This window comes from Ylistrum balloti, unplaced genomic scaffold (genome assembly GCF_031769215.1).
Source record: "Ylistrum balloti isolate Yb309-2 unplaced genomic scaffold, AGI_CSIRO_Ybal_v1 Utg369752, whole genome shotgun sequence".
NCBI classification, from domain to species: Eukaryota; Metazoa; Mollusca; class Bivalvia; order Pectinida; family Pectinidae; genus Ylistrum; species Ylistrum balloti.
The window spans coordinates 1,064,917-1,092,447 of record NW_026781955.1 but is presented as its reverse complement, the minus strand read 5'-3'; the positions used below and the strand labels follow the sequence as shown (position 1 = coordinate 1,092,447).

Below are 27,531 nucleotides of genomic sequence, written 5' to 3'. Positions count from 1 at the left end.
AATATGACATTATTTAAAATCATATCACAGAATCAACTGTTCAGTTATAATCGCTTTTAGTAAAACACGTCTAAATCTGAATTCATTCCATTTTCCTGATAAAGTTTACTATTTCTATAATATGTTTTGAATTCTTGTTAATTTATACAATTGCTTTGAGATTTTACTACTTAGGTATCATACTTGTCAAAACGTTCAAAACACATTTTCCACTGTACATGCTTAATTTAGGAAACAAGAGTAGTTTCCCTTGTCTGTACTCTTCACACATCACCAAGATGGCTTCCCCAATGAAGGCCGACATGTCATCAAAAAGTAATGTAGCATATATTGATCATGTACAAGTGCGAGATAATTTTAAACGGTCATTTGCACGAACTTTAATGAATACCTGCCAATCCATCACATATTATTTGTAGTTATCGTAGGAAAGAAGCGATCGTGTCGAGTATCGCAGATTTCTGACATTCTGTCGGCCGGTTGCATTTCAGCTGTTGAAAACAGACCAAGCATTTTTTCTTACTCTTTTCCAGTACGTTTAATAGATTGACATGGTCGTTGGAAGCGACGAGTTTGTCATCGACATAACAAAACAGATTTATTTTTCCCTGTTGCAGTCAATCCCTTTTGTCAGCATGCAGCTTTCTAGCATTGATTTTTCTCTTTGCTGTATCAATTTATACCATCTGTGTTGACTATAGATATATTTACCTAATGCATGCTATTAAGAACATCGCTGTCCATTTGCATAACAGATGGGCACAGTATCTTTAATATGATTAATTGGTCCTTTTACAGCATTACCTACTCATGAAACGGACACTAACATATTGTTTGAAAAGTTTACCATCGATGAAATCCGTGGAATTGAAAAGAAGACCAGGTAAGGAACCTATCATAATTATAAAATGCTTTCTAACAAAATAAACAGACACTAAAATACTTCAAACGTCAAGCAGCAATTGTAAAAGTAATTGATTGCTGTTTTATGTGTGAAATACAGTCTCCTCTACACAGCTGAGATATCTTACTTTCCATAATGTTTATGGTAGCACCAAAACTGGAGATCTGGGTTTGGTTCCTGTTAGAGCATGCCATTGGAATGTGATTACCCATGTTCTTTCACACAACTACGTATTAATAAAAGCTATGATAAGTCCATCAAAGTGTTTAACATTTAGTATATAAGCCTAATGACATTTTGGCTAGATGAACATAAAATAATGTTATATGTCAAGTAAGATTGATCTTTCCATTGGACAGAAATGACATTGAAAGGAAGAAAGAAGATTTGAGGACCATGGTTGGGTATGTTTAGCATTTTTCATTTTTCATGAATACCTAACTTTCTTACAAGGATCTTATACATTAAATTTTGAAGGGTTACTAAACAATGACTTAATATTAGATACTTTGTCAGGCTATTTGTATATCAAATAATATAAACATGTTCAATGATTTCATCATAAAGAACCAACATTTCAGATAGAGAAATTCATCTCCTTTATTTTTGAAAATATTCATGCAGATTTAGATATTAATGAGGAATTCAGCAATATGAAGAAAGTATTACTTAACTGAAAATACTTTATGTCTGTTTTAAAATTGGTATTGTCTTAAAATTTGTTCCAAATAAGCATTCACTTTATATACATTGAATGAAAAGCAAGTATGCAGAATTATTAAAACGTATTTAAGTACTTTATTTTGATATTGATGATGTTGTTATTTATCTAGGGAAAGATATCGAGACCTAATAGAGGCTGCAGACACCATTACTGAAATGAAGAACAGTGCACAAAACGTAAGGTTTATTGTTAGGACGTATGACCATTTTTTTCACTTTTCCTCCATCTCTGGGCCACAGGTTTAAGGCCATTGTGGGCCAGTCACAAATAACTGGTTGTAGGTTGGTGGTTTATCTTGCAGATCTCCTGCTTTCCTTCACCACTGCAACCAAGCACTTTCTTAAATGATCCTAGCTGTTATTAGGATGTAAAGCAATAATAAATACAAAAAACCTTTTAGAAGAAATAAAGATTATAATTAAACTTGTAAGGGTAAAAATAAACAACATATAGAACTAGTAATTGACTAATGACTGTATGGATTGATCTGAGCAAGGTCCAATTTTGAAAACGAATGTTTTAAAGTGGTTTATAAAACAAAAAATTAATTTTATCTTAATTAGATTTAAAAACAAATTCCCTATCAAATCTGCTGGCAGTGAGCTGGAAAAGTACTTTTCATTCAATCAGGGAGGCTTTCTTAGGTTACCAAGATATGATCAGTAAATAGATTGTAAGAAATGAAGTTCAAACTTGTCCAGGTATTGACATTTTCACCTATAACATTCTGGGTTCAAATTTACCTACCTTATATCTGGGGGCAGAACAGATCACTACAAAATAAAGAAATGATAGCAAGTATTAGAAAAATGATCATGTTGAGAGATTATTAAGAAAGTTGTATGAGAAGATTAAATAACTAATCCTCCCAATGTGAAGTGTAGAGATAACTGGAGAGTATCAATCAGAAATTATCAGCAAATTTTATTTGTGGACATGTTTCGGCATACAAGGTGTGCTGTCTGCGGAACAGTGTAACAATCCGCAGCTATAGTTGGCAGAATTATGGTGAATACACAGTCTTTAGGACATTTAATTTAAAAAAGGGTAACTAGAAAGATAAACACCAGTCTATAAACAGCATTCTTAAGAATCTAAATATGTTTTCATGCAATGTGTTGATGTGGTATTGTTATATTAGTTTGTAGTTGTCATTTTATATATTTTTTGGAATATGAATCACGAAAATGACAAAAACCTGTGTAAACAACAAAGAAATTATGTTTTTTGATACCCATTAACCTTGGTATGCTTGTTTACAGGTTATGAAGTCTATAGCCCGTATAGACAAAATGTGTAAGGAACTGAACCAAAGTCACATGGTACGAGGCACCTCCTTCCACAACAGATCTAACAAGGAGCTCGATCAAAAGTAAGTCAACTGAATAATTTGATTAAAAAGAAAACAACATTCATTTATTAGAAAAAAACATTAGCAGCTTTTGTGCCTGGAATTGATCAGATGATAAGTCAATCAACATTGCTGGTCAGAAAGGCAGGCTATTGATTTAGCGATAGGCAGCTGTGGGGGTGCTTTTATACATTTGTTTGGTATGAGTTACATCTACAAAATACATTTAAACATAATGCATTACTTCTGTTGTTTCGCCATCACCATTTTAAAGGGTCAGGGGTTATAAAATGTTACCTATGCCCATGGGTCACATCACATCCTGCCTGGCTCTGAATCAGTCTCATTTCTTGAGAACTTTGCACCATCAATTTGTACACTTTATCATGTTCAGGTGGTTATTGGTAAAGGTGAAAGGTTCAAAGATTGGAGGCAAAGTTCACAATTTAACAAAATCCAAAGTCATCAACCAATGATCTGTATCTGTTGTATATTTTTAGGAGGAACCAGGAGTTGAAGTTCCACAGTATAGCAATGCAGATCAAACTACTGCTTGATATGCCTGAAAAAGTAAGAGGAGACTGCAATGGGGGCATTTCTATAAAACAAAATAATGGCTAAATCCTTATTAAGACCTTAAAAATTCAAGATGTAAAAAATATATCAAAAATATACATTTTAAATGAAAATAAACAAGAATTTTGTGACAAGTTTTATAAATAGCATACCATGATTAAGATGATCATTACTGCTGATACATTTTTACATTATTAAGATTGCTGGCTTGAAATCATTATCGTGATCTAGATCGTTGATAAAATCTTTTTAATGTTATTGGAATGATAAATATTTTAATAGATCTGGAGTGCCCTGGACCACTGTGACTATCTGACAGCTACAAGACACTACTTACTGTCTCGACACATCCACACAAGTCTCCAGCTTGACTCGCAACAGTCTCCAGACCTCCTCCATAGATTTCCAGTCCTGAATCGCCAGTGGGCAGCTATTAGTCACTTCAGGGCCACCATCCTTCAGGTAATATTAGACACATCTGGGTCACCATCCTACCAGTTATGTCAATTACTTCAGGGCTACCATATTACAGGTAATATTGGATAGATTAAGGCCACCATGCTACAGGTAATGTCAGTCACTTCTGGGCCACCGTACTACAGGTAATGTCAGCCACTTCTGGGCCACTGTACTACAGGTAACGTCAGTCACTTCTGGGCCACCGTACTACAGGCAATGTCAGTTTATTCAAGGCCACCATATGAAAGTCAATGTCAGTCACTTCAGTGCCTCCTTATAAAAAGGTAATGTCTGTCATTGCTGGGCTGACATACTAATGTGGGAACAACTTGACTACTGTTTGTGTTATATTTGATATCTCTGAAAGTTTGTACCACAATATGACATAATTTGCTCTAGGCAATTGAATGTGTGTTAATTGTTGGTTACTTGATTAAGCTACCGTACAATTAAACTTTCATTGGGTAATATTTAACCTGTGTATTAGTGGAGGACTCTTTCATGAGTGAGATGTGTGCTGCTGTAGGGTATCATAAAACTCCATAAACTAACTGAGTGTTTGTAATTTCAGGGGAGTCGAGGTATGCTTAAGGAGTCTGTCATTACTGACCAGGTAAAGTCTTCTACAGTGTTTCAAGTTGCCATATTTATAAAGATTTGTTTTAAAAAAAGACAATGTCTGTGAAGATTATTTGAAATGAATATTCATCAAACAGGAAATGAAAGCAAAATAAAATGCATTTAGTCAATCTTATAGACAATACGTATTGAATTTTTACATATTGTTTTCTGAAGATGTTTTTTTTCCTTTGTAGAAGATAGCAGAGTGCCTGTGTAGTATTATTCTACTGGAGGATAGTACACCAAGACAGGTTTTCAATGAGTTCCTCCTTGCTCGAACTGTAAGTCTACTAACAGAACACAAGAAAAAAGCTAACTACTCTGCATAGCATTTAATTTTTAAGGGAAAAATTGAAAGTTTGAATTTTACCAGACATTATGAACAGTCATTATGGTTGAAGTTGGATATGCTAATCTCATTTAAATGGTGTTTTATTTCTTTTGTGGTATTCTAGACAGCAGTACAGCAGTTGTTCCATCCAAACCAGACAGAAGGTGTGAAAGATCAAGTCTGTACTGTAGTCAAGCTTATCACTACAACAATCCACCAGATACACAGCGTCTTCTACCAGGGCGACAACTCTGATATGGGAGGTATGTATCCAAGATACACAGCGTCTTATACCAGGGCAACAGCTCTGATATGGGAGGTATGTTTCCCAGGTACACAGCTTCTTTTACCAGGGCAACAGCTATGATATTGGAGATATGTCTACCAGACACACATTGTCTTTTTACCGAGATAAGAGCTCTGATATGGGGTTATGTATACCAAATACACAGTGACCTTACTTTGGGAGGTGGTGCAAACAAGCGCACAACATGCTATGTTAGAAAATTATAAAATTAATCTTACTGATAATTCCACATATTCAAATAATTTCCATGATTACCACAGTGAGCCTTGTCTAATATACCTTCAACAATTTGAAACACTCACTTTTCATTTTATAATTTTTTTTTTTGTGCATGTAGAGATATTTCTGAATCTCAATCTATGTTAAAAGTTGATATGACTAATAATCAAGATTATGAATTGTTTTTTCATTAAAAAGATGTCCCTGATTCTGTTTCAGTGACCAGTAACCTATTGGTGACTATCCTGACTACTGTGACATCTCAGAAACAGCAAGGTGAGACAATTTACAGTGTCAGTGTCATTCTGTTTTTATGCTTCCTGAATTGAAATGCTTGAGATATTAGGGGAAGATGTTCTCACAATGTTAACCAGTGGAACAGTGAGGTTGTGTGAAATTACTACATTATCTTACAATGTTAGTAAAAATCAAATTTGATTTAATTAAGTTTTGATAGGAAATTTTAAATTTTCGTGCTGGTATGAAAGAAAAACCAATTTGCAAACTGAATAAATGTACATAGCACATTCATGAAAAGTTTGCAGATTAGTTTGACAGCTAATGCAAGCCACTTTAAGTCATTAAGGATTCATGGGTGAGTGGGCCAGTCACATTACGAATGGAAATCTATATTGTAAGACAGTGGATGGAGGGGCTCCGAGAGCATATAGGTGACAGGTGGTTTGTTTAATTGTTATTCGGAAAAAGTGCTGCAAGATTATAAACAGTAGCAATTTGTGTCAGTGGTGAGTGGGAGAAGAGCAACTTGGCACTCCTCACTAATTCTGATACAAAAGATAAGATGTTGATGTTCGCTGAATTCTCATCTAATTCACCATTCAGAAAATTCTGTATTGGCATCAAAGTCAAAGACACTGCCAAAATTGAAAGCAGATGACATTTTGATGTTGTGGTGTAATATATTGCTGTCAGTCCTAAGTTCAAAATGTGACAAAAATGTAACAGGTTTTTTTCCCTTGATAATGCCACTGTTTATTCGTTTAGGTTTTTTTTTTGTATACATTGTAAGATATTTAACATTTTACGATGTTGTAGTCCATTTTTTGGTAACAGCACTGAATAACAATGATCCACACACCAAGTGTATGTGTAAGCAGATATTCCATTTATACGAAGAAGGAGATCCGCCAGGTGGCATGTTGCTATTGACTCCTCCAATTGTTTTTCAAGTGGGCAGAGCGAGAGTTTTTTTTTTTTTTTAATGGAAAGAAAAATTTGACGAATTATAGAACTGCATTTTGCATATGAACAACGTAAAATTAATTGTCATCTTATTAAATGCTGACAATTCTGTTTTAAATGTTTTACATGATTGTGTTCTATTTTAAATTACAGAATCTGGATTACTGGACTTTCACCAGTCCTCTTCACTGAAGAGCCTGCCTTCATCAGTTTTAGGTAATCATGTCTTACAGAAATATCAGGAAATGTTGACCTGTAATGACGACAAACTTCCACCTGAAAATTTCTATAGCGAGGATACTTTGGATGACTTACAAATTAATCAATTGTAAATTTGATTGAAAACAACTTCAGTGACTGTAATTCTAACATTGTTATGTAATGCTCAGACATCTTGCTATTAACAACTTTAAACTTTACAGCCATCCTGTATTTATCATGTTTGATAATAAGCCCGCCTATTCAAAAGGACTGCAGATATTTCAATGTCCTGCAATAAGTCCACTTCTGACTTTGAGAAAGAACAGGTACACTAGCCCCAGAGCTGTTAACATGATAAGTAGGGTTACTTTCTTTAGGCTGGATATCTATGTTACAATAAGGTTGTATTTATCCTGAAGGATTTGTGCTCCTACCTTGGTAAATCTTCCTTGGTGATAAGGAAATCTCCATCGGTAACTCCTTCTTGTGATGAAGTTATCCCCTTGGTATATCCCTGTTAATTTGAGTGAGGATTTTTAGCCCACCATCATCAGATTGTGGGGTATTCAAATCGCCCTGCGTCCGTGGTCCGTGGTCCGTCCGTAAACAATTCTTGTTACCGCTATTTCTGGGAAAGTACTGGATAGATCTTTCTCAAATTTCATATGCAGTTTCCCCTTGGTCCCTAGTTGTGCATTGTACCTTTTTTGGACTGATTTGAAATCAAGTTGGCCCACAGGCAGCCATCTTGGATGTCGACAGTAATACAGCACAAGCATATTTTCTTCGTTATTCTATCATATTGATTCAAGACCATGTCCATTATCCACCTGTAACTGACTGCTATCTAATGATACTTTGGGATCTTTTTCAAATGATATTTGCTAATAGGTGCTTTATAAAAATATCTTGTGCCATCATTTAGTACATTCAATAAAGACCAGTTCATGAACATTTACAAAACCTGTAACAAAAAAAAAAAAATAAACAAATCTTCAAGAACTGAAAACAGATCCTCAAATAGTGGGCGCCAAGATCCCACTGGGATCTCTTGTCATAAACAGTTAATATGGAAATGATGTATTAGTGCCTGTGAAATATAAAGGTTTCAACATTGTCAATAGATTTAGTAAATCATGCATGAAATTACCTCTCAAAGAAGGTGTTCCATGGAATTCCTAGACTAGAGCTCTATTTTGATTTATTGTTGTAAGTTTATGATCATCTTTTACTGTGCATCAGTAAAATTGCCACGTTATAATGGTTTGTATTGTGTTCACCAGATTTCTGCCCTACCCTACGGTCGCATGCCACACCTGTATCGGTACAGTATCTCCAGGACAACTGCCAGCAGTGGATTGACACGTATGTCTACCTGTCGTTGATATAATATCAAATGTTCAGAAACTATGCTGTGCTGGTACGTCTCTGTCTGTACCATTATCACAGCACTAGAGCAGTATTTTGTAAAACTTAAATTCACAGTTAAGAAGGGAGCTAGTTAAATTTAACATTATACTGACAATTTGTTTTGGTAAGTTGGATTTCAGAATTGGACAGGATCAAGAGTATCCCAATACAGGGAGGGAAAGCCATTTTTGTGTTTGGCTACTTCTAGTGGATAATTTGATGAATTGGTTAGCTTAAATGTGACCTCCTTTTTGTTTTCTACTGTATGTACAAACCTTGCTCCTGTACACAATGGTTTTTTTTTGATAGGACAAATTTCCATCGTTTCATCAAAACCTGGAAATAAGGATTTGATTTTCACAGAAGCAATTAAATCAAGGCCATCTTCATTGATTTTCTGTTCAAGATATCTTTTTTTCACAATGTTATTCTGTCCTTGAAAATAGTGAAAATAAAGATTCATTGAATGTACAACTTGTACGTTAGCATATTCAAAGTGAAGTAGAATCAAATATGCTTCACAATTATAAAAATAGTTTACTTGTTTACAAATATGTTTCAAAAATTCATTGACAATAACTTGTATTAAAAAGAAAATTTTTTTGGAAAATGGAAATGTCCATTTTCAACCGTCACTTACAAAGTTGTTGCATTCCTCCAATGCAAGTGAATTAAAAATTAGTACATTAACTTTAATAAAATTATTTAAACTTCACTTATTCAGCAAGATTCTTCAATTACTCCTTGTTAAGTACAGAATTCTCAAATCCATGAGTTACTACAGATGTCCACTCTCAGAAAGACTTTGTCTTCTACAGATGTATTCGGGACGTTAAACATGGCGTTGGGAAGCTGTTAGGCTTTGTAAACACTGTGAAGAGATTGGCTGACATCCGTGATGCCGTGTGGGAACTGCTGTCCCAGGACCAAAGTATGGCTGATTGGCAAGGAGTGTGTTCTCGTATACTCAACAGGAAATTGTCCAGCTGGGATGACTTCCTGTGGTCACTTTTCCTGGACAGGGTTAAGGTCAGTTACCAGTATTCTTGGTCACAATGAATTATCAAAGATCTAAGTAGAGTCAAGGTCATTGAATGCCAAATAGGTTAGTTACCTTGTAAGATATAAGCAGGGTCAATGTTATTAAGTGTGGGGTCAAGGTCATTCAGCACGAAAATGCTATCTTTTCAAACTAATCAGTTTATATTTTAAGGATCTATAATTGTTTATCTGTAGGCGTTGATGAAATACCAACTGGACACAGCGACTGAATTAACCAAACGCCAAGTGTCAAAACTGGTGATGGAGATTGGAAGTTTAGAAGATGGGTAAGAAGTTGTACTTTACAACAAACTGCTGCCTTTATGTTATATTTTTTTTATATATGTTTTGGTTCATAGTCTTTTTACTTTAGCTGATGTATCATTGAAATCATTTGATAATCTTTTAAGGATAGTGGAGTACCCAAGCAAGTACAGTGCAATCATTAATTTTCATGGGGGATAATTTTTTGATGAATTTTTGGTTTTCTTAATCAACAAATTCATATATCCATGAAGTGTTAAAATCATTATAAGTAGATTTATTGAGCAATATTCATCCACAAATCCAAGTGCTCACAAAAATATATGATTTTACAGTATGTTGAAGTAATGCAGATTATTACAGTAACTCTTTATTATGTTTCTATAATTACAATATAGTTACAATGGATGATTCTGGTAGGTAAAAGTCTCTTGATGTCGCTATTAATCATCTACCTGATAGAGTCATCACTATTTATCATTTATGATAGAGAACCATAATGAGATAATTCAGAATGTACCGTGTCAACTATTTGTTTGATTTATAGGAGCAGTGATTTGGAGGTAGACCTGTCTAAGTATATCTGGTGTGAGGGGTCAGGGGACATACAGGCCAACATGGCATGGACAACAGCCAGTGCCCGTACCTCTAGTACTCAGACCCCTAGTGGTCTTCTGATGAAAGCTAAGGCCTTCACTCCTGTCATTCAAAGGTAAGCATAACAACACCTTTGTCATAAATTCTGTGGAGGCTCTTAGTTCATTTACACGTGTAGCCAGTCATTTTTGCAATGAGGATATTTTCATTATTTTGCGGGACATCAATGTGATTGCGAAAATTTAATCGGTGAAGTAAGGATGCATGTGTGTATAAGATATCATTTTATGAAAAGAAATATAACTTGTTTTAAAAGAATATCCTAAAAATTTTGACCTGTGAATATAATCAGCTATATGGTATATGAGAAAAAATTCCTATTTTGTTGTCTTACACTGATTACAACTTCATTTAGACTGAAATTAATGATTTATTAATCACAGTGTAATCTCCTAGATTGAAAAGCCCTTTAAATGGTGTGCTGTCACTATATCCACAACACTGACGCCATAATGGTGACATGGTAGATGGCATTTGTTGTATCATAAATCACACATCTTTCTAATTGATTGATATTGTGGCATTGCCTTGCCAATGTAAATGTTGTATTTTGTTGATAAATGATTTGTTTACACTGTATTTGTTTGTAGCTTGTGTCGTAACTATGATGATAAACTACTGACTCTGATTGAGGATTGTAAACATTACATACAACCTGCAGATGAGAAAGACACACAGACAGATGAACCATTCAATCGCTATGGTGATACAGCTGACCTGCGTAACCATCTCAAGGTCACATGTCATCGCTGTGTAGAAGAGTGAGTATACAGCACAGTTTATTGGAGTTTGATTATCAGTACTGTAGACCAGTGGCCAGTGGTAGGTCAGACTTTATAGGTAAAAATCTTATTCATCCAAATTCAGATTTTTCTTCACGAAGGTTATATTGACAGTATATATGACGCATGTAAGCTTTTCGGTGAAATTTTCCATATTGAGGTTTAAAATGGTCACTTGACATTATAAAAATCAGAAAGTGCTATCAAAAATAAAATGTTGATACAGATTTTCTGGTATGTTTCATGCAATTATAAAGTTTAAAAAATGTGTAGTTTGATGTTTTTTTTTTTCACTTTTTAATTATCTTTATTTCTTTGTAATAAAAATGATGGTGTTTTCAAATTCTTAATTGAGATTGTGATGCAAGAAAAGTGATATGACAGCCTGATTAGATTGACCTGAGTTGATCATACATTAAAAGTTAATCAGTGACTAATGACAGATGTTAATTGTGTAAAACGTTTTCCTCCTACAGTAGCACTGATAATAGTTATATTCAATTGAGAATAAGGCTTGATTAAGTCCTGAAGAATTTGTAAATATCATTAAAGCTGTACTTTTTCCCTTTCAGACTTATGACATATGTTGATGAGCAACTAGAGCTATGGAAATTGTCTCTGGAGATACCAGACAGAACAACCAATCAGATCACTATCAACAAGTAGGTACAACCAATCAGATCACTATCAACAAGTAGGTACAACTAATCAGAAGCAAGCTCATTATCAACCAATTATGTTACAATAATAGGATCACTAGTTAAAACCTTGCTAAGATCCACTTGTTATGAAAAATATAAAAGGAATTAGTACTTTAATCGATGGCTACACAATTATAGATACATATACATAATTATAAACCTGTTTTGAAATATCACAGCTCCTGCTGGAATCCATTGTATGACAAATTTTAATTTAAAAGTATTTTATTGATGAGTTTGGTCCTGTGGTATACATTTCATTTTTTTATTCGGAGTACATTCAGTTTACTTGGAATGATGTTTAAATATTAGAAATAGAATGGTGATATTGGGTCTCCTGTTTGAGATTTCAATAAGATTTTTGTTATTTCCCTAGAGATGCCTTGGACTATATAACAAGGATGATTCTTGATAAGCACATTAGCATATTATCAAGTTTGTGATTTGTAGAATCCTGTTTGTTGGGAGATTTTGTGGAGCACTGTCAGAGCTGGTGCCATCATTACATCATTGTATTGTGGGACAGACAACACAGGACAAACTTGATCTTCTTAAGTAAGTATAAGGGGAGGTAGTTTTAATGTTTTTGTGATGGAGTGATATTGAATTTAAAAGTTTTTTCCACATGATTAATACCATTACATATGTTGTACACTTCTTGGAGGCTGTGAATATTGTAAAAGTTCCAAAGATATTACCTGTTATTCAATGTCAGAGGGTGAACTTATTACAAAACCTTAGGGTGCAAACACATTACCTCTGGCTCAAAGATGTGGGGCTGGTTTTTTACAAAACCACAGCGGTCATTACCTTTGACTCAATGTCAAAGGGTAGACTTATCACAAGACCTCAGGGGATGATAACTTCTGACTAAATGTAAAATGATGAGCTTATAAAAAAACTCAAGGAGAATTACCTCTGAATTAATATCAAAGGGTGGGCTTATTACAAAACCTCACTGATAATTACCTGTGACTTAATATCAAAGGGTGGGCTTATTACAAAACCTCACGGATAATTACCTGTGACTTAATATCAAAGGGTGGGCTTATTACAAAACCTCACGGATAATTACCTGTGACTTAATATCAAAGGGTGGGCTTATTACAAAACCTCACGGATAATTACCTGTGATTTAATATCAAAGGGTGGGCTTATTACAAAACCTCACGGATAATTACCTGTGATTTAATATCAAAGGGTGGGCTTATTACAAAACCTCACGGATAATTACCTGTGATTTAATATCAAAGGGTGGGCTTATTACAAAACCTCACTGATAATTACCTGTGATTTAATATCAAAGGGTGGGCTTATTACAAAACCTCACGGATAATTACCTGTGACTTAATATCAAAGGGTGGGCTTATTACAAAACCTCACGGATAATTACTTCTGACTAATGTCAGGTACTTGGCTTATTACAATATCTTAGGGTTCATTACATCTGACTCAATTTCAAGGTGATGGGCTTGTTACAAAACATTGAAAAAGTATTTGTTAGTAATGGTACTGAACAGCAGTATATATTGGTGGGCTTATAACTAGGCATGGGGTAAATATCTACTACTACATCAGTTTGTGAAAGTCCAAAGGCCACTGACTTTACAATTTTTTTTGTCTTTCACTTCATTGAATTTTAGGTATAAGGTGTAAGGGAGTTAACTCTTTACACTTGAATATAGTTGTGATATGTAAGGTAGAAGTGGAATATCAAATAACATTGCATAAGGAATACTAAATATTGGAATGTCAATAAATAAGTAAAGATACAGGTGTTACTTATGTGATGAAAGTTTTTGGTGTAATTGACTAGATCACAAATGAAGAGCAGCAAGCAGGGCTCAAAGGTAGTGGAAGATCCTGTATGGCTACAAGTGAAAGATAGACTGGCACAGTGTCATAGGAGTACATATAGGTAAGGACTCGGCCTGAAGTGCCACAAAGTGTCTACAGGTAGGTATTTTCCGATGTTTAAGTCTAGACAACAAACATTTGCAAACCCTTCTGCAAGTGATCATCTTCTGACCTAACCTATTTATTGACTTTTGAATTAAGTATATTTTCTACATTTTAAGCTTCATTTGAAATTTCTAGTTCACTTCTTAATAACAAACAGGCTCTGGATACTGATTTTGGATCAGGAGTGTGCAAGGATGAAGGACTACCAAGTTTGTTCAAATGAATTACCATGACCCACTTTTGAGGTCACAGAGGTTAAATGTGTTAAGAAGTTTAAACTTTTTCTTAATAAAAACATGTAGACCTTTAGTCATGGTAGTCATGATAAAGTTTTCTGTATAAGTACAGAGTGGATGAACAATACAGGCCTTTTGGACCCCTTGTTTACTTTGACTAGGTGTTACTTTTAGATAGCTGGTACATGTTTTCTATTTTTAAACTTTTTATGCCTTTGAATGATGTTTTTTCGCATGTCTTATGTAAAAATCTAATTTAGAGATCCTCTGACTGGACGTGCTTTGCTTCATATATGAGACTATGTAATGATTGACAGGTTCTTGAAAAATTTCTGTTACAGAATATGGGTGGAGTATCTGTCTGCCACTGTGTTAAAGGATTTCAAAACCTGCATCAACAATCCACAGGGCAAAGAGGCAATATCAACATGTACAGTGAGTGTACTTACCCTCTGGGTTTGAAATCAGATTATCTGATGGGCAGGCAGATCGTCATATCTGTTCAGTATCCCTTTATAAACCATCTGTATGGATTTCAAAGTTTAATTTTCAGCTCAATCAACTGTTAGTGAAGGGATAAATGTTTTTAATAGAAGACAGATTGATTTTACGATTTAAATCATAGTGATGATGCTTCTATTATGTTTTGTTAATATCAGAGAGCAGAAAAACCAATACACCTTATCAGTATATCAAACTTTTGCTGGTGAATGCATTATGTTTTGTGGTTTCATATCACCAGTTTAAGTTTATATTCATATATATGTTGTGTTATATTTGACAGAGATGGGATGAGGTGAATATTGAAGAAGAAACAGAAAGTGGGAAGAATGTGAACTCAAAGATAAGAATTCCTATGCAGGTAGTGAAGTTTTACTCCAATTAAAGTTAATCTTATTGGCACCTGTAGTATTAATCATCACAATATTCCTGACAATTAGTCAGGCTGCAGGATGAGACAATATTTCTAGATAATGCATGTATGTGCTAAGATCATATTTTGAAAGAATTTCTTAGAGGAGGAAAACTCATGAAGTAGAGGTGGGATATTTTATGTGGAAGTAAGGATGTCTTGTGTAGAGATGGGATATCGTATGTGGAAGTAAGGATGTCTTGTGTAGAGATGGGATATCGTATGTGGAAGTAAGGATGTCTTGTGTAGAGATGGGTAAAATTAAATAGGTCTCAACCCAACAGAAACACTCTATTAACCCTATATAGAGATGGGAAAACTAATATATATCTTTTGTGGGAAAACTCCTGTAATGCAGAGGTGAGATATTTGTGTGTAAAAAATGTAAAATTCATATGTATCATTATGGTGGGAAAATCTTGGTAATCCTCTGTGCAAGTGGACAAAAACTCACATAAATGCTATATAGGTTGGAAAACTCAAATATATCTTTTATAGAGGTCAGGAAAAACTCTTTTGTGTGTAGTGGTGTAGGATTTGGATATTCCAACAAAGTATTTTGTTCTCATTTTCATTCTAAAATATTGGGAAAAAATAGCTTTAGACATTACACAAAAATCATTTTTTTATTTAGCGATTAATCAACAAATTGACATAGAAAATGCCTAGATTTGGCAAACAGAGTTTACCCTAGAAAATTAAAACAAAATATAAACACTTACTGCAAATAACTATTCTTTTTTTAAGATTTTTTTATTTTTAATAATTTTTGAACATATACATTCAGATACAAAGAACATAGGACAATAATATACACTGCATTTTCAGTATGATTCACACATACAGATACATGCTCTCTCACACACACATACATACATGCACACACTTATTAGTAACAAATAGCTATTTGTACACAAATGTGTAAAGAACAATGTATCAGGTGATGACGTCAATTGGGAAGGGACACATCACATTTCAATGCGTGTGCACATGTGACTGTAATGCACGGGTGGGTGTGTAATACAAGAACAGTGAACGTGGGTGTATTGCCCTGGACAGACCAGCATTACATGGGTAGAAATGAGAGAATATACACATCTCCTCATAAACTGACGAAGGTAACTAGGGATAAATTGTAATTGCTCTGGGAATTCCCATCATTGTTTGGTTTTCATTACAGGCCTCGTGGTATGTGCAAGATCTCTTATTTAATCTGTGTCAGGAAATCAACAGAGTGGGAGCACACACTATACACAGGTAAATTACTATCACTACAAGACTTATGTACCCTCAGCAGTACAGTCATCTTAGGCACTAGTGATAAAGTCATAACAGTCTGTGATCATTTTAAACATGCTGTTCTTATCTCATAAATGCTTAGGATAAGATAGCTTTTCTGTGTGTCTGATTTGTAATGTGAAATAAAAATCCTATTAAGAGAAAATTGCTCATTGAAGACAAAAAAGCAATGGTATATATAATATTCTTTATGATAATATTCCCAACTTACCATTTTCTTTGACATGTGTGTTTATACATCAATCCATATATAAGCCTGTGTGAATCCTTTCATACAATCGTCTATGAGCATCCTTCCATACACCTGTCTATGAGCATCCCTCCATATACCTGTCTATGAGCATCCTTCCATACACCTGTCTATGAGCATCCTTCCATACACCTGTCTATGAGCATCCCTCCATACACCTGTCTATGAGCATCCCTCCATACACCTGTCTATGAGCATCCTTCCATACATTCGTCTATGAGCATCCCTCCATACACCTGTCTATGAGCATCCTTCCATACACCTGTCTATGAGCATCCCTCCGTACACCTGTCTATGAGCATCCTTCCATACATCCGCCTATGAGCATCCTTCCATACATTCGTCTATGAGCATCCCCCCATACACCTGTCTATGAGCAACCTTTCATACATCCATCTATGAGCATCCCTCCATACACCTGTCTATGAGCATCCTTCCATACACCTGTCTATGAGCATCCTTCCATACACCTGTCTATGAGCATCCTTCCATACATCTGTCTACTTCAAACTACCCTAGGTAGATGTCTTCTTTATGCTGTGTAAAACAAAATTCCTCTCCTCAGAAAAGTTGTGGAGGAACTAGTGGAGAATGTGTCCAATGGAATTCTCACCTGTTATGAGGAAGTTCTGAATGCCTGTAGGAAGAAAAAGACCGGGAATTATCTGTCCTTGTCTCAACAGATGGCGTTACAGCTATTGTATGATGTTAAGTTCATTGTTCGGATCATTCCAAGGAAAGATGACCAGCAGGTATACTCACTTCATCAATTCTCTCTAGGACATCAGTTTTGTATTGGACAAATAAAAGTGAATGTATAATGAAAGATGTGTCTCCTTACTTTCTCAAAACAGGAAATTGGGAGAAGGGGGAGGAAGTGATGATTTGTCCAGAAGACTATTCATTAGAGTTATGGAATTTTAACTGTATTTTTTTTCTAGACTTAAATTTTCCTAATTGGAAACACCCTGGCTGTACATAATTGATGGTTATGATGTTTTAAGGGGGCAGTGATTGGATGCAATCATGGATATCAGACTAAAATTATTCAACTTTATCTGAAGATTTTTAATTGAATGGTCTAGATTTAGAGTAAATGACCATCAATAAGGACTTTTTCTTGTTGATTAGAATTTCAAGATGTTCACTTAGGCCTCTGATGGACTTCAAAAAATTTGTCTCGGCTCATAAAGATATTTCCTTTAATAACACTTGCCAAATGCTGGTATTTTCAAAATTATTTATGTTCACAGATACATTCTTGTTTTTTTCTTATTGGCTTAGAATAGAATGTTTGTTTTACACAGGAGAGTAAACTCTACCAGCAACGGTCACGGCGTGTGATAGAGAGGCTCGAGGAGAAGATTGACCCATTTGATCTTGACGTTTTTTCACCTTACATCCAGTCACACCTGACTAAACAGACACAGCGGTCAACAGTGAGTGTTAGCATCCTATGCACTCGGCTTAGTTTTAGTTTTTGGAATACCATACAGCCTGTTACAGTTCTGATATCTACCTCCTACAGCCTGTAACAGTTCTTATATCTACCTCCTACAGCCTGTAACAGTTCTGATATCTACCTCCTACAGCCTGTAACAGTTCTGATATCTACCTCCTACAGCCTGTAACAGTTCTTATATCTACCTCCTACAGCCTGTAACAGTTCTTATATCTACCTCCTACAGCCTGTAACATTTCTGAAATCTACCTCCTACAGCCTGTAACAGTTCTGATATCTACCTCCTACAGCCTGTAACAGTTCTGAAATCTAACAGTTCTGAAATCCAACTACAGCCTGTAACATTTATAACTCCTACAGCCATTTATTGTTGTGGGGTGTAACTCCTACAGCCTGTTACAGTTCTGAAATCTACCTCCTACAACCTGTAACAGTTCTGAAATCTAAACAGCCTGTTACAGTTGAACTGCTACAGCCTGTTACAGTTGAGGAATATAACTCCTACAGCTTGTTATTGTTGTCAGTTCTAACTCATACAGCCTGTTATTGTTGTGGGGTCTAACTCCTACAGTCTGTTATTGTTGTGGGGTCTAACTCCTACAGCCTGTTACAGTTCTGAAATCTACCTCCTACAGCCTGTAACAGTTCTGAAATCCAACTCCTACAGCCTGTTAGAGTTGAGGAATATAACTCCTACAGCCATTTATTGTTGTGGGGTGTAACTCCTACAGCCTGTTACAGTTCTGAAATCTACCTCCTACAACCTGTAACAGTTCTGAAATCTACATCCTACAGCCTGTTACAGTTGAGGAATCTAACTGCTACAGCCTGTTACAGTTGAGGAATATAACTCCTACAGCTTGTTATTGTTGTCAGTTCTAACTCATACAGCCTGTTATTGTTGTGGGGTCTAACTCCTACAGTCTGTTATTGTTGTGGGGTCTAACTCCTACAGCCTGTTATTGCTGTGGGGTCTTACTCCTACAGTCTGTTATTGTTGTGGGGTCTAACTCCTACAGCCTGTAATTATTGTGGAGTCTAACTCCTACAGCCTGTAATTGTTGTGGGGTCTAACTCCTGCATCCTGTTACAGTTGAGAGCTTAACTCCTACAGTCTGTAATTATTGTGGGGTCTAACTCCTACAGCCTGTAATTATTGTGGGGTCTAACTCCTACAGCCTGTAATTTTTGTGGGGTATAACTCCTACAGCCTGTAATATTTGTGGGGTCTAACTCCTGCATCCTGTTACAGTTGAGAGCTTAACTCCTACAGTCTGTAATTATTGTTGGGTCTAACTCCTACAGCCTGTAATTTTTGTGGGGTATAACTCCTACAGCCTGTAATATTTGTGGGGTCTAACTCCTGCATCCTTTTAAAGTTGAGAGCCTAACTCCTACAGCTTGTTACAGTGGAGAAAACTCTCAGCAATGCTATTTTATTTGATTGTCAAACTATAAACTTCACGTTGAAATGTCAATTTCAAACAAAGCAAATTATGAATTCATTGTTGTCCTTTCTATCAGTACATTGTACAACAAATTATTTAGTGACAACACAAAGACAGCACCAGAAAATGTTTTGTGAGATTTCAACTTTATTTTTCTTTGTTTTTATTTTTTTCTTTGGTCTGTGAAAAACATTTCATGTTTTTAAGATATACATATAGTCATAATGGATTTTTTTGTTTGTTTGTTTGTTTTTTTTAAGCTGTAATATTTTCATGAGGATAATAGAAAGAAGAAGTATGCATGTACTGGAGTTAAATGTACCATCCCAATCTCTCGTTAAGTGCTTTGATAGACATATTTACTTGTCAGCACATATTTAGGGTATTCAAAAATATTCCAAAAAGAAAACAAAAGAAGGCAAAAAAATTAAAACAGAAACAAAGGGAAAATTCAATTAAAAACAAGAACAAATGACTCTGCTGTTCACTGGATGATAAACTTAGCAAGAAAACAAAACCAATTAGGTTATTGGTACATGCTTATAAAGTAACTTTAATTTGTTATATGCTGTTTAAAGACTATTTAGAATTACTGTTTCTTAAATGGATGACTTTTGCTAGGTATTGTATGGAGCACTGACCAGTCTGGACAAACTGGGGATGTTTAACACTGGACGAGGTCTCCAGACCACTCACCAAGAACAACATAATGTCCTTCCACTGACCACATGTCAGAACAGATTCATACTGCTGCCAATGAGTAAACAACCAAGTAACACCACCCTGCCATCACCGATACTGTCACAGACCTTACACAGGGTGAGTTCAAAGCCTTACTGTGCCACACAGTCCTCACTAATACCATTACAGACTAGTAATATGCTGGAATGAAGGACTACCAAGCTTGTTCAAATGAATGAATGGCAAAGTTGAAGGGCACAAAGGTCAAATAAGTTAAATTCTCAAAGCAAGTTTTTCTCATAACCAAAGGCATATGACCATGATACTGGACTTGTCTCATGCATGGATGGAGGGCTGTTAAGTGTGTTCAAACGATTGACCTTCTCATATATTTTAAGCCTTTTGATCAGATGGTTGGCTTTTATAATTGTTTTCACTTTTGTAAGTACATCAGCATTCACAAGAATTTTTGTCAAATGGTGTGCTTAAAGTGGTATTATTTTTTAAAAAATGCAATACATTTCACCTTTTGGGATACATTCTGTTCATATTGTAGTAGATAAAACCATGTGTATGTATTGTCAAAATGACAATACTGGGAGATAACACTTAACCTACCAGACTTATAATTCCAATGTAAGATTAGATACAAGTGTGCTTTTCTCTAATTAGATTTTTCTAGACTGAATATGTATTGTTTATATATATTTTGATTGCAATACAATAAAAGTAGATTCTGTTGTAATAAGTTTTCTGTCAAATCATAGATTGACGGGTCTATTACGTCAGTAAAATTCAATGTATGTGGATATCTGTTACAATTAAGGGATTTATCAAAAGATTGTTAGCCATGAGGATAAAGGATTTTAATCTTCTCTATAATCTGGAACTAATCGCATCAGAAGCAACAACCATTAATGAATCAAGTAGCTGGATGACGTCTCAAACATCTGGTGACTTAATTACAATATTGCTTAAAGAAATTATGAACTGCACAGTTGTTTGGATAAAGTGAGGCTCATGTTACTGGTTTGGATAAAGTAGGGCCTATGTAACTGTCTAGCAGATTTTACCCATGTAGCTAGATTAGATACAGACATGCCCAAACTAATTTGGAAATAGAATTTTCCATGAAATTTCTTGGATAAATTGATATCTCTAGAATTATGTGAATGAAGTGTGTGCCATGATACTTGATTGGATAAATTGAGGCTCAGGTAACATAGATAAATTGACACTCAGGAAATTAGACTTAATGAAGAGTGGCCCATGTAACTAAATTGGACAAGATGGGGTTGCATGTAACTTTCTGGATAAAGTGGGGTCACTGTCACTAGATTTGTTATGCCCATGTAGTTTGGTTAAGTAGGGTTCTCATTCCTAGTTAGATAAAGTAGGGTTCATCCCCCTAGTGGCTCGTGTCACTAGTTAGATAAAGTGGGGCTCATTTCACCAACAAGATAAAGTGGTGCTCATGTCACTAGTTAGATAAAGTGGGGCTCATGTCACTAGTTAGATAAAGCGGGGCTCATTTCACAAATAAGATAAAGTGGTGCTCATGTCACTGAAAAGAAAGTGGGATACAGGTCACCAACAAGATAAAGTGGTGCTCATGTCACCAGTTAGATAAAGTGGGGCTCATGTCACTAGTTAGATAAAGTGGGGCTCATGTCACCAACAAGATAAAGTGGTGCTCATGTCACTGATAAGATAAAGTAGAGCTTATGTCACTAGTAAGATAAAATGGTTCTCATGTCACTAATTAGATAAAATGGTTCTCATGTCACTAATTAGATAAAATGGTTCTCATGTCACCAACAAGATAAAGTGGTGCTCATGTCACTGATAAAATAAAGATAAAGTAGATAAAATGCTTATGTCACTAATTAGTAAAATGATAAAATGGTTCTCATGTCACTAATTAGATAAAATGGTTCTCATGTCACTAATTAGATAAAATGGTTCTCATGTCACCAACTAATTAGATAAAATGTGGTGCTCATGTCACTGATAAAATAAAGTAGAGCTTATGTCACTAGTAAGATAAAATGGTTCTCATGTCACTAATTAGATAAAATGGTTCTCATGTCACTAATTAGATAAAATGGTTCTCATGTCACCAACAAGATAAAGTGGTGCTCATGTCACTGATAAGATAAAGTAGAGCTTATGTCACTAGTAAGATAAAATGGTTCTCATGTCATTAATAAAATGGTTCTCATGTCATAATTAGATAAAATGGTTCTCATGTCACCAACAAGATAAAGTGGTGCTCATGTCACTGATAAAATAAAGTAGAGCTTATGTCACTAGTAAGATAAAATGGTTCTCATGTCACTAATTAGATAAAATGGTTCTCATGTCACTAATTAGATAAAATGGTTCTCATGTCACTAATTAGATAAAATGGTTCTCATGTCACCAACAAGATAAAGTGGTGCTCATGTCACTGATAAGATAAAGTAGAGCTTATGTCACTAGTAAGATAAAATGGTTCTCATGTCACTAATTAGATAAAGTGGGGCTCATGTCACTAGTTAGATAAAGTGGGGCTCATGTCACTAGTTTGGTAATAATGCACATATAACAAGATTGGGTGGTATGATGCAAATTTTAACTCTTGTGACTGGTATATTTGAAATGGGACTTTTGTAATTAGTTTTGATCAAATGACACTCATGTTACTAGTTGGATGAGGTGAATGCAATTATTAATAGTTTGGATAAATAAAGGTTTATGTTAATTACTTGATAAAAAAAAATGCTTATTCAGCTGGTTGCGATAAACTAAAAACCATGTTTAAAAGTGATGCAATGCCAACCCTATACATAGTTAGAATAAAGCATGGACAGGATAAAGCGAAATTTTTGTATGGCAGTTGATATGAAATAAGCTTGTCAAGAAATAGCAATACACACATAACTAATTATCATTTAAGTCCAAATGAACCTCTGATTCAATAGTATAGTGGAAAGGTACAAGAGCTAGTTCCTTAAACACATGATGGTAATTACCATCTGTATCTCTAGCAACCCCCTTGCTGTCCCAGTGAAGGGGTTAGATGTTTGGGTTGAAAATGCAAGTTACCAGAATAGACATCAATATTGTTGTCTTTATAAGCTTCAGTACAAGTCCATTGGGCCTCTTTTTTATATTATGTTGTTAGTGTGACAACACAATGAGAGAATCAACGTTATCTATTTCATCAGACTTATTTCTGTGTTTACAGGGTGTGATGACAGGTGGAGATTCTCTGACAGAGAAAGCAGCGGCCATTCTGCCACAGCCAAGTTCCAGCTCAGACATGACAAGCTCATTCTACAATAAACTTGGCAGCATGTCTGAACTATCGAGCTGGTTCTCTAATATTGGTGGGAGTACAAAGTAACAGTGTTTCAAGGAAAGTCTTAGAAATAGACCAGTCAAGTGTCAGACCTATCCAGCTTGTTGTTTAATACTGGCGGGATTACAAAGTTACAGCATGTTAGAAAGTCAGAGAAATAACCAGGGAAACAGACGTATACCTTAACTATCCAGCTGGTTCACTTAATATCAAGTGGAGCTACATTGTGTCAGCGAAAGTCGGAGAATCAGACTGGCAGAATATAAGATATACCTAGGCCTACAGCTGGAAAATACAATATTCTGACTGTTATGCTGGTTCTGTAATATTTGTGGGGTATATATGGGGAAACATCATTGATGTATTTTGTATCGGATGTGCCGTGATCCTGAAATAGTTTTCATTCTGTGCAGTTTATTTTCTCTTTCCATTTTTGTTGACTTATTCTTGGTGCAATGTTAATGTTTTTCAACATTTTTTGCACTTTCCCTTTGGTTAAGTGCATCTCAACACGTTTGGTTTCTTCCTTTTTCAAACAAATGTTTTAATGATAACTGTTTAATCAAAGTCCTTGTTCCATATTATTGGCAAGTGACAGAAATCTTTATTTAACAAAGTAATTGAGCACACATCCTTTAAAACAAAATGGGTTTTCAGATCAGATTTGAAAAGTAATTGCTTGTAGACTATTAGGATTTCTGGTGGGTATTCTGACGAGTTGGGTGTTCTGTGATAGCTCATTTTTTTTTCTAAATTCTGTTTTATGTGTAAGAAGATATTATTACCTCCAAGTTGCAAACTGATTTTAAAAAATCAGATTTATTGCCATAAGATCTTAAGCCAAAAAATTAAAAATTTTCTGACTGTGAGAAATAGAGTTATTTCCCTTTGTCTACCTGCTGTCATTACTAAATAAATGAATTGCAATTTTCGGGCAATATATTTTAACTTTATGAAGTTAAGGTCATTGGAATGTCTGTGAATCACCATTATAAACTTTAATTAATGACTTTATTCCTCCTGGTCCATGAACACAGTCAGTACGTTCAATGATAGTGTTCATTGTATAGTGTTTATTTATCTCTCTGTATTTGTAGGATATCTCCTGCTAAATCAATAACTAACAAATAATTAATCTGTACCCATCCTATAAATAAATAATCACCTGACAGCTAATTGTTTACCACTTCCTTGTAACCTTGTTTGGGTTGTTTTTATATTAACCATCGTCTACTGCTTGTCAAAAGATTTTTTGATTACTGTAAAGAGCGATGTTTTGTTTTTGTTTTATTTATTTTCCATATTTTCAGAGATGTAATAGAGTTATGAATTTATCTACCTGTTACCTTGAAAAAGGAGATTTGTAGAGATATTGAAATATGTGTTATGATTTCTGTGCAAGCATATATACCTGTTCTTTTTGGTTGAAACTTCTAAGTAACTGCAAAAATTTGCATTATTGAAAACTACGATCTATACAGTAGTTCTCAGCTTTCGGTTCATCCAAAGGTCTGCTGATAAACCATACCAGGTATTTCTGTTATCTTTTATTTTTAGTTAATTAGATATCCAAGGTGCAGTTATTTTCAGGTAAATACAATTCTCACGATGACTATCCAGATCTCAAGTTAAAGGAAACATGGACATGTATTCAGAAACAAGAAAAAAAATGATAGTGACATTTTGAACTACTCAATCAGCATGTAAAGTGTAGTCTATAAGTTAAAATGATTTGAGGATATTCCATAGAGAGCTGTGATAAAACTGTCATTGACACATGTATGTGATAAATTTCTATATTTAAAAAACAAAAATGACTTGCAGTATACAGGGAAACATTTGCCCGGGCCACCCCCTCTCCCTCCCAACCAAGCATTGCCCTTAAGTACACACAAACACACATTTCAAATCTGTCTTCCAACATTTACATTTATTTTTTACTTTCTGACAAAAACACCAAAATGGCCTAAAGTAAAGCTGTTGTGACTGTGTCCTTGTACATTGTATTTCAACATCTGTGCTACATATATTAGTTTTTTATTTGAATTATGTATTACTATTTCCATGCATCCTGTATGCATGTGAGGGAGAAATATTTTTTCTTGTAATTGTTTATTTACATGTCAATAAAATGTAACAGCTGATTGTATTATTGTTGTTAATGGGATTTTTTGTTGGATTTACAAGCAGTCAAATCTGAACTTGTTCAAATAAGTTCACTTCACTAACTATAAACACACACAGTTGGCCAGATGTGTCATAGTTCCTGAAAAGCCACATGTCCTGATGGTTTGTCTTATAACTGCTAATTTGTTAGTCAATTCATTTTGTTCCATAGCCTAGTTGATATTAATAAGACTAAACTCTATTTGATCACCTTTATTGAAAACTAAGAAAAAATTATTATCTCAATTATGATTACCACATGTCTGCAATGCTTTCACCATTCAATCAAAATAAGATCGACATTATGATAATCTCTGGCATATCAACCCCCAATGATATCTAACAAAGTATTAACAGTTACGATTAGATGCCGAATACAAGATGCACCTTTGTAATCCTTAGTTATGTTTACCACACCTATTGTGATACAGTCAGATTTGCCTTTAAAAGCCATGCAAAAGAGGAAGGAAGTGGCTTTATACACAGGTGGCCTTTGTATAGAGGTTCATTTACTATCTAAACTATCTAACTTCCTCAGAAAGGTTCCGTGTCAGTGATAGAAACTTCCTCACAAAGGTTCCGTGTCAGTGATAGAAACTTCCTCACAAAGGTTCCGTGTCAGTGATAGAAACTTCCTCACAAAGGTTCCGTGTCAGAGATAGAAACTTCCTCACAAAGGTTCCATGACAGTGATAGAAACTTCCTCAGAAAGGTTCCGTGTCAGTGATAAGAACTTCCTCAGAAAGGTTCCGTGTCAGAGATAGAAACTTCCTCACAAATGTTTCGTGTCAGAGATAGAAACTTCCTCAGAAAGGTTCCGAGTCAGTGATAAGAACTTCCTCAGAAAGGTTCCGTGTTCGATATCAGAATGTCCTAAGAAACGCCCCGTGTCAGAGATCAGAACTACTTCAGAGAGGTTCCATGTCAATGATAAAAACTTCCTCAGAACGGTTCCGTGTCAGTGATAAGAACTTCCTCAGAACGGTTCCGTGTCCGATATCAGAATGTCCCAAGAAACGCCCCGTGTCAGAGATCAGAACTACTTCAGAATGGTTCCGTGTCAGAGGCGGATCTTCCCCAAAATGACGCCAGTGGTGGGAATTTTCCCATTAAGTTTCGTGTCAATGGTGAGAACTAGGGTCAGAACTCGGAACTTCTCCAGTAAGGGTCTTGTGTCGGGGCGGGAACTTTGCTAGAAAGAGGGTTCCGTGTCCGATATCAGAATTTCCTCAGAAAAGTTCCGTGTCAGAGTTCAGAACTTCCTCCGTGTCAGTGATAGAAACTTCCTCAGAAAAGTTCCGTGTCAGTGATAGAAACTTCCTCACAAGGGTTCCATGTCAGTGATAAGAACTTCCTCACAAAGGTTCCGTTTCAGAGATCAGAACTACTTCAGAATGGTTCCGTGTCAGAGGCCAGGGGTGGGAATTTCCCCATTAAGTTTCTTGTCAATGGTGAGAACTAGGGTCAGAACTCGGAACTTCTCCAGTAAGGGTCTTGTGTCGGGGCGGGAACTTTGCTAGAAAGAGGGTTCCGTGTCCGATATCAGAATTTCCTCAGAAAAGTTCCGTGTCAGAGTTCAGAACTTCCTCCGTGTCAGTGATAGAAACTTCCTCAGAAAAGTTCCGTGTCAGTGATAGAAACTTCCTCACAAAGGTTCCGTGTCAGAGATAGAAACTTCCTCACAAGGGTTCCATGTCAGTGATAAGAACTTCCTCACAAAGGTTCCGTTTCAGAGATCAGAACTACTTCAGAATGGTTCCGTGTCAGAGGCCAGGGGTGGGAATTTCCCCATTAAGTTTCATGTCAATGGTGAGAACTAGGGTCAGAACTCAGAACTTCTACAGAAAGGGTCTTGTGTCGGGGCGAGAACTCTGCTAGAAAGAGGGTTCTGTGTCAGAGATGGGAATTTCCCCTAGAAAGGACTTGTTTCGGGGTTTGAGCAGATATAGGGGGTTCCTTGCGAAGGCCGGAATTATAAATTTACAGTTTACTGTCCTTGGTAGGTTCTGTATTACAAAAT

General features: G+C 35.5%; 1 protein-coding gene across 1 annotated transcript; it reads left to right on the top strand.

The window, feature by feature from the left end:
* The first annotated feature begins 278 nt into the window (after window positions 1-278).
* On the top strand, window positions 279-25,494 carry LOC132543284 (conserved oligomeric Golgi complex subunit 1-like). Its single transcript, XM_060206767.1, has 27 exons — window positions 279-315; window positions 799-883; window positions 1,264-1,308; window positions 1,738-1,804; window positions 2,891-3,000; window positions 3,480-3,549; window positions 3,838-4,017; window positions 4,586-4,627; window positions 4,830-4,916; window positions 5,091-5,229; window positions 5,712-5,768; window positions 6,849-6,911; window positions 8,180-8,261; window positions 9,125-9,335; window positions 9,543-9,634; window positions 10,159-10,323; window positions 10,859-11,029; window positions 11,623-11,712; window positions 12,202-12,306; window positions 13,568-13,669; window positions 14,291-14,384; window positions 14,734-14,811; window positions 16,043-16,119; window positions 16,977-17,163; window positions 17,719-17,850; window positions 19,943-20,140; window positions 23,232-25,494. Exons 1-27 carry the CDS (start codon window positions 279-281, stop codon window positions 23,388-23,390), a joined length of 2,925 nt encoding a protein of 974 aa, XP_060062750.1. The 3' UTR covers window positions 23,391-25,494.
* Window positions 25,495-27,531: the final 2,037 nt, after the last annotated feature.

Excerpts from the sequence above, each read along its gene's own strand:
- LOC132543284 (XM_060206767.1), top strand. The coding sequence starts at position 279 with ATGGCTTCCCCAATGAAGGCCGACATGTCATCAAAAA. Across the intron at positions 1,805-2,890 it reads TGAAGAACAGTGCACAAAAC|GTTATGAAGTCTATAGCCCG; the intron begins GTAAGGTTTATT and ends GCTTGTTTACAG. Across the intron at positions 9,635-10,158 it reads ATTGGAAGTTTAGAAGATGG|GAGCAGTGATTTGGAGGTAG; the intron begins GTAAGAAGTTGT and ends TTTGATTTATAG.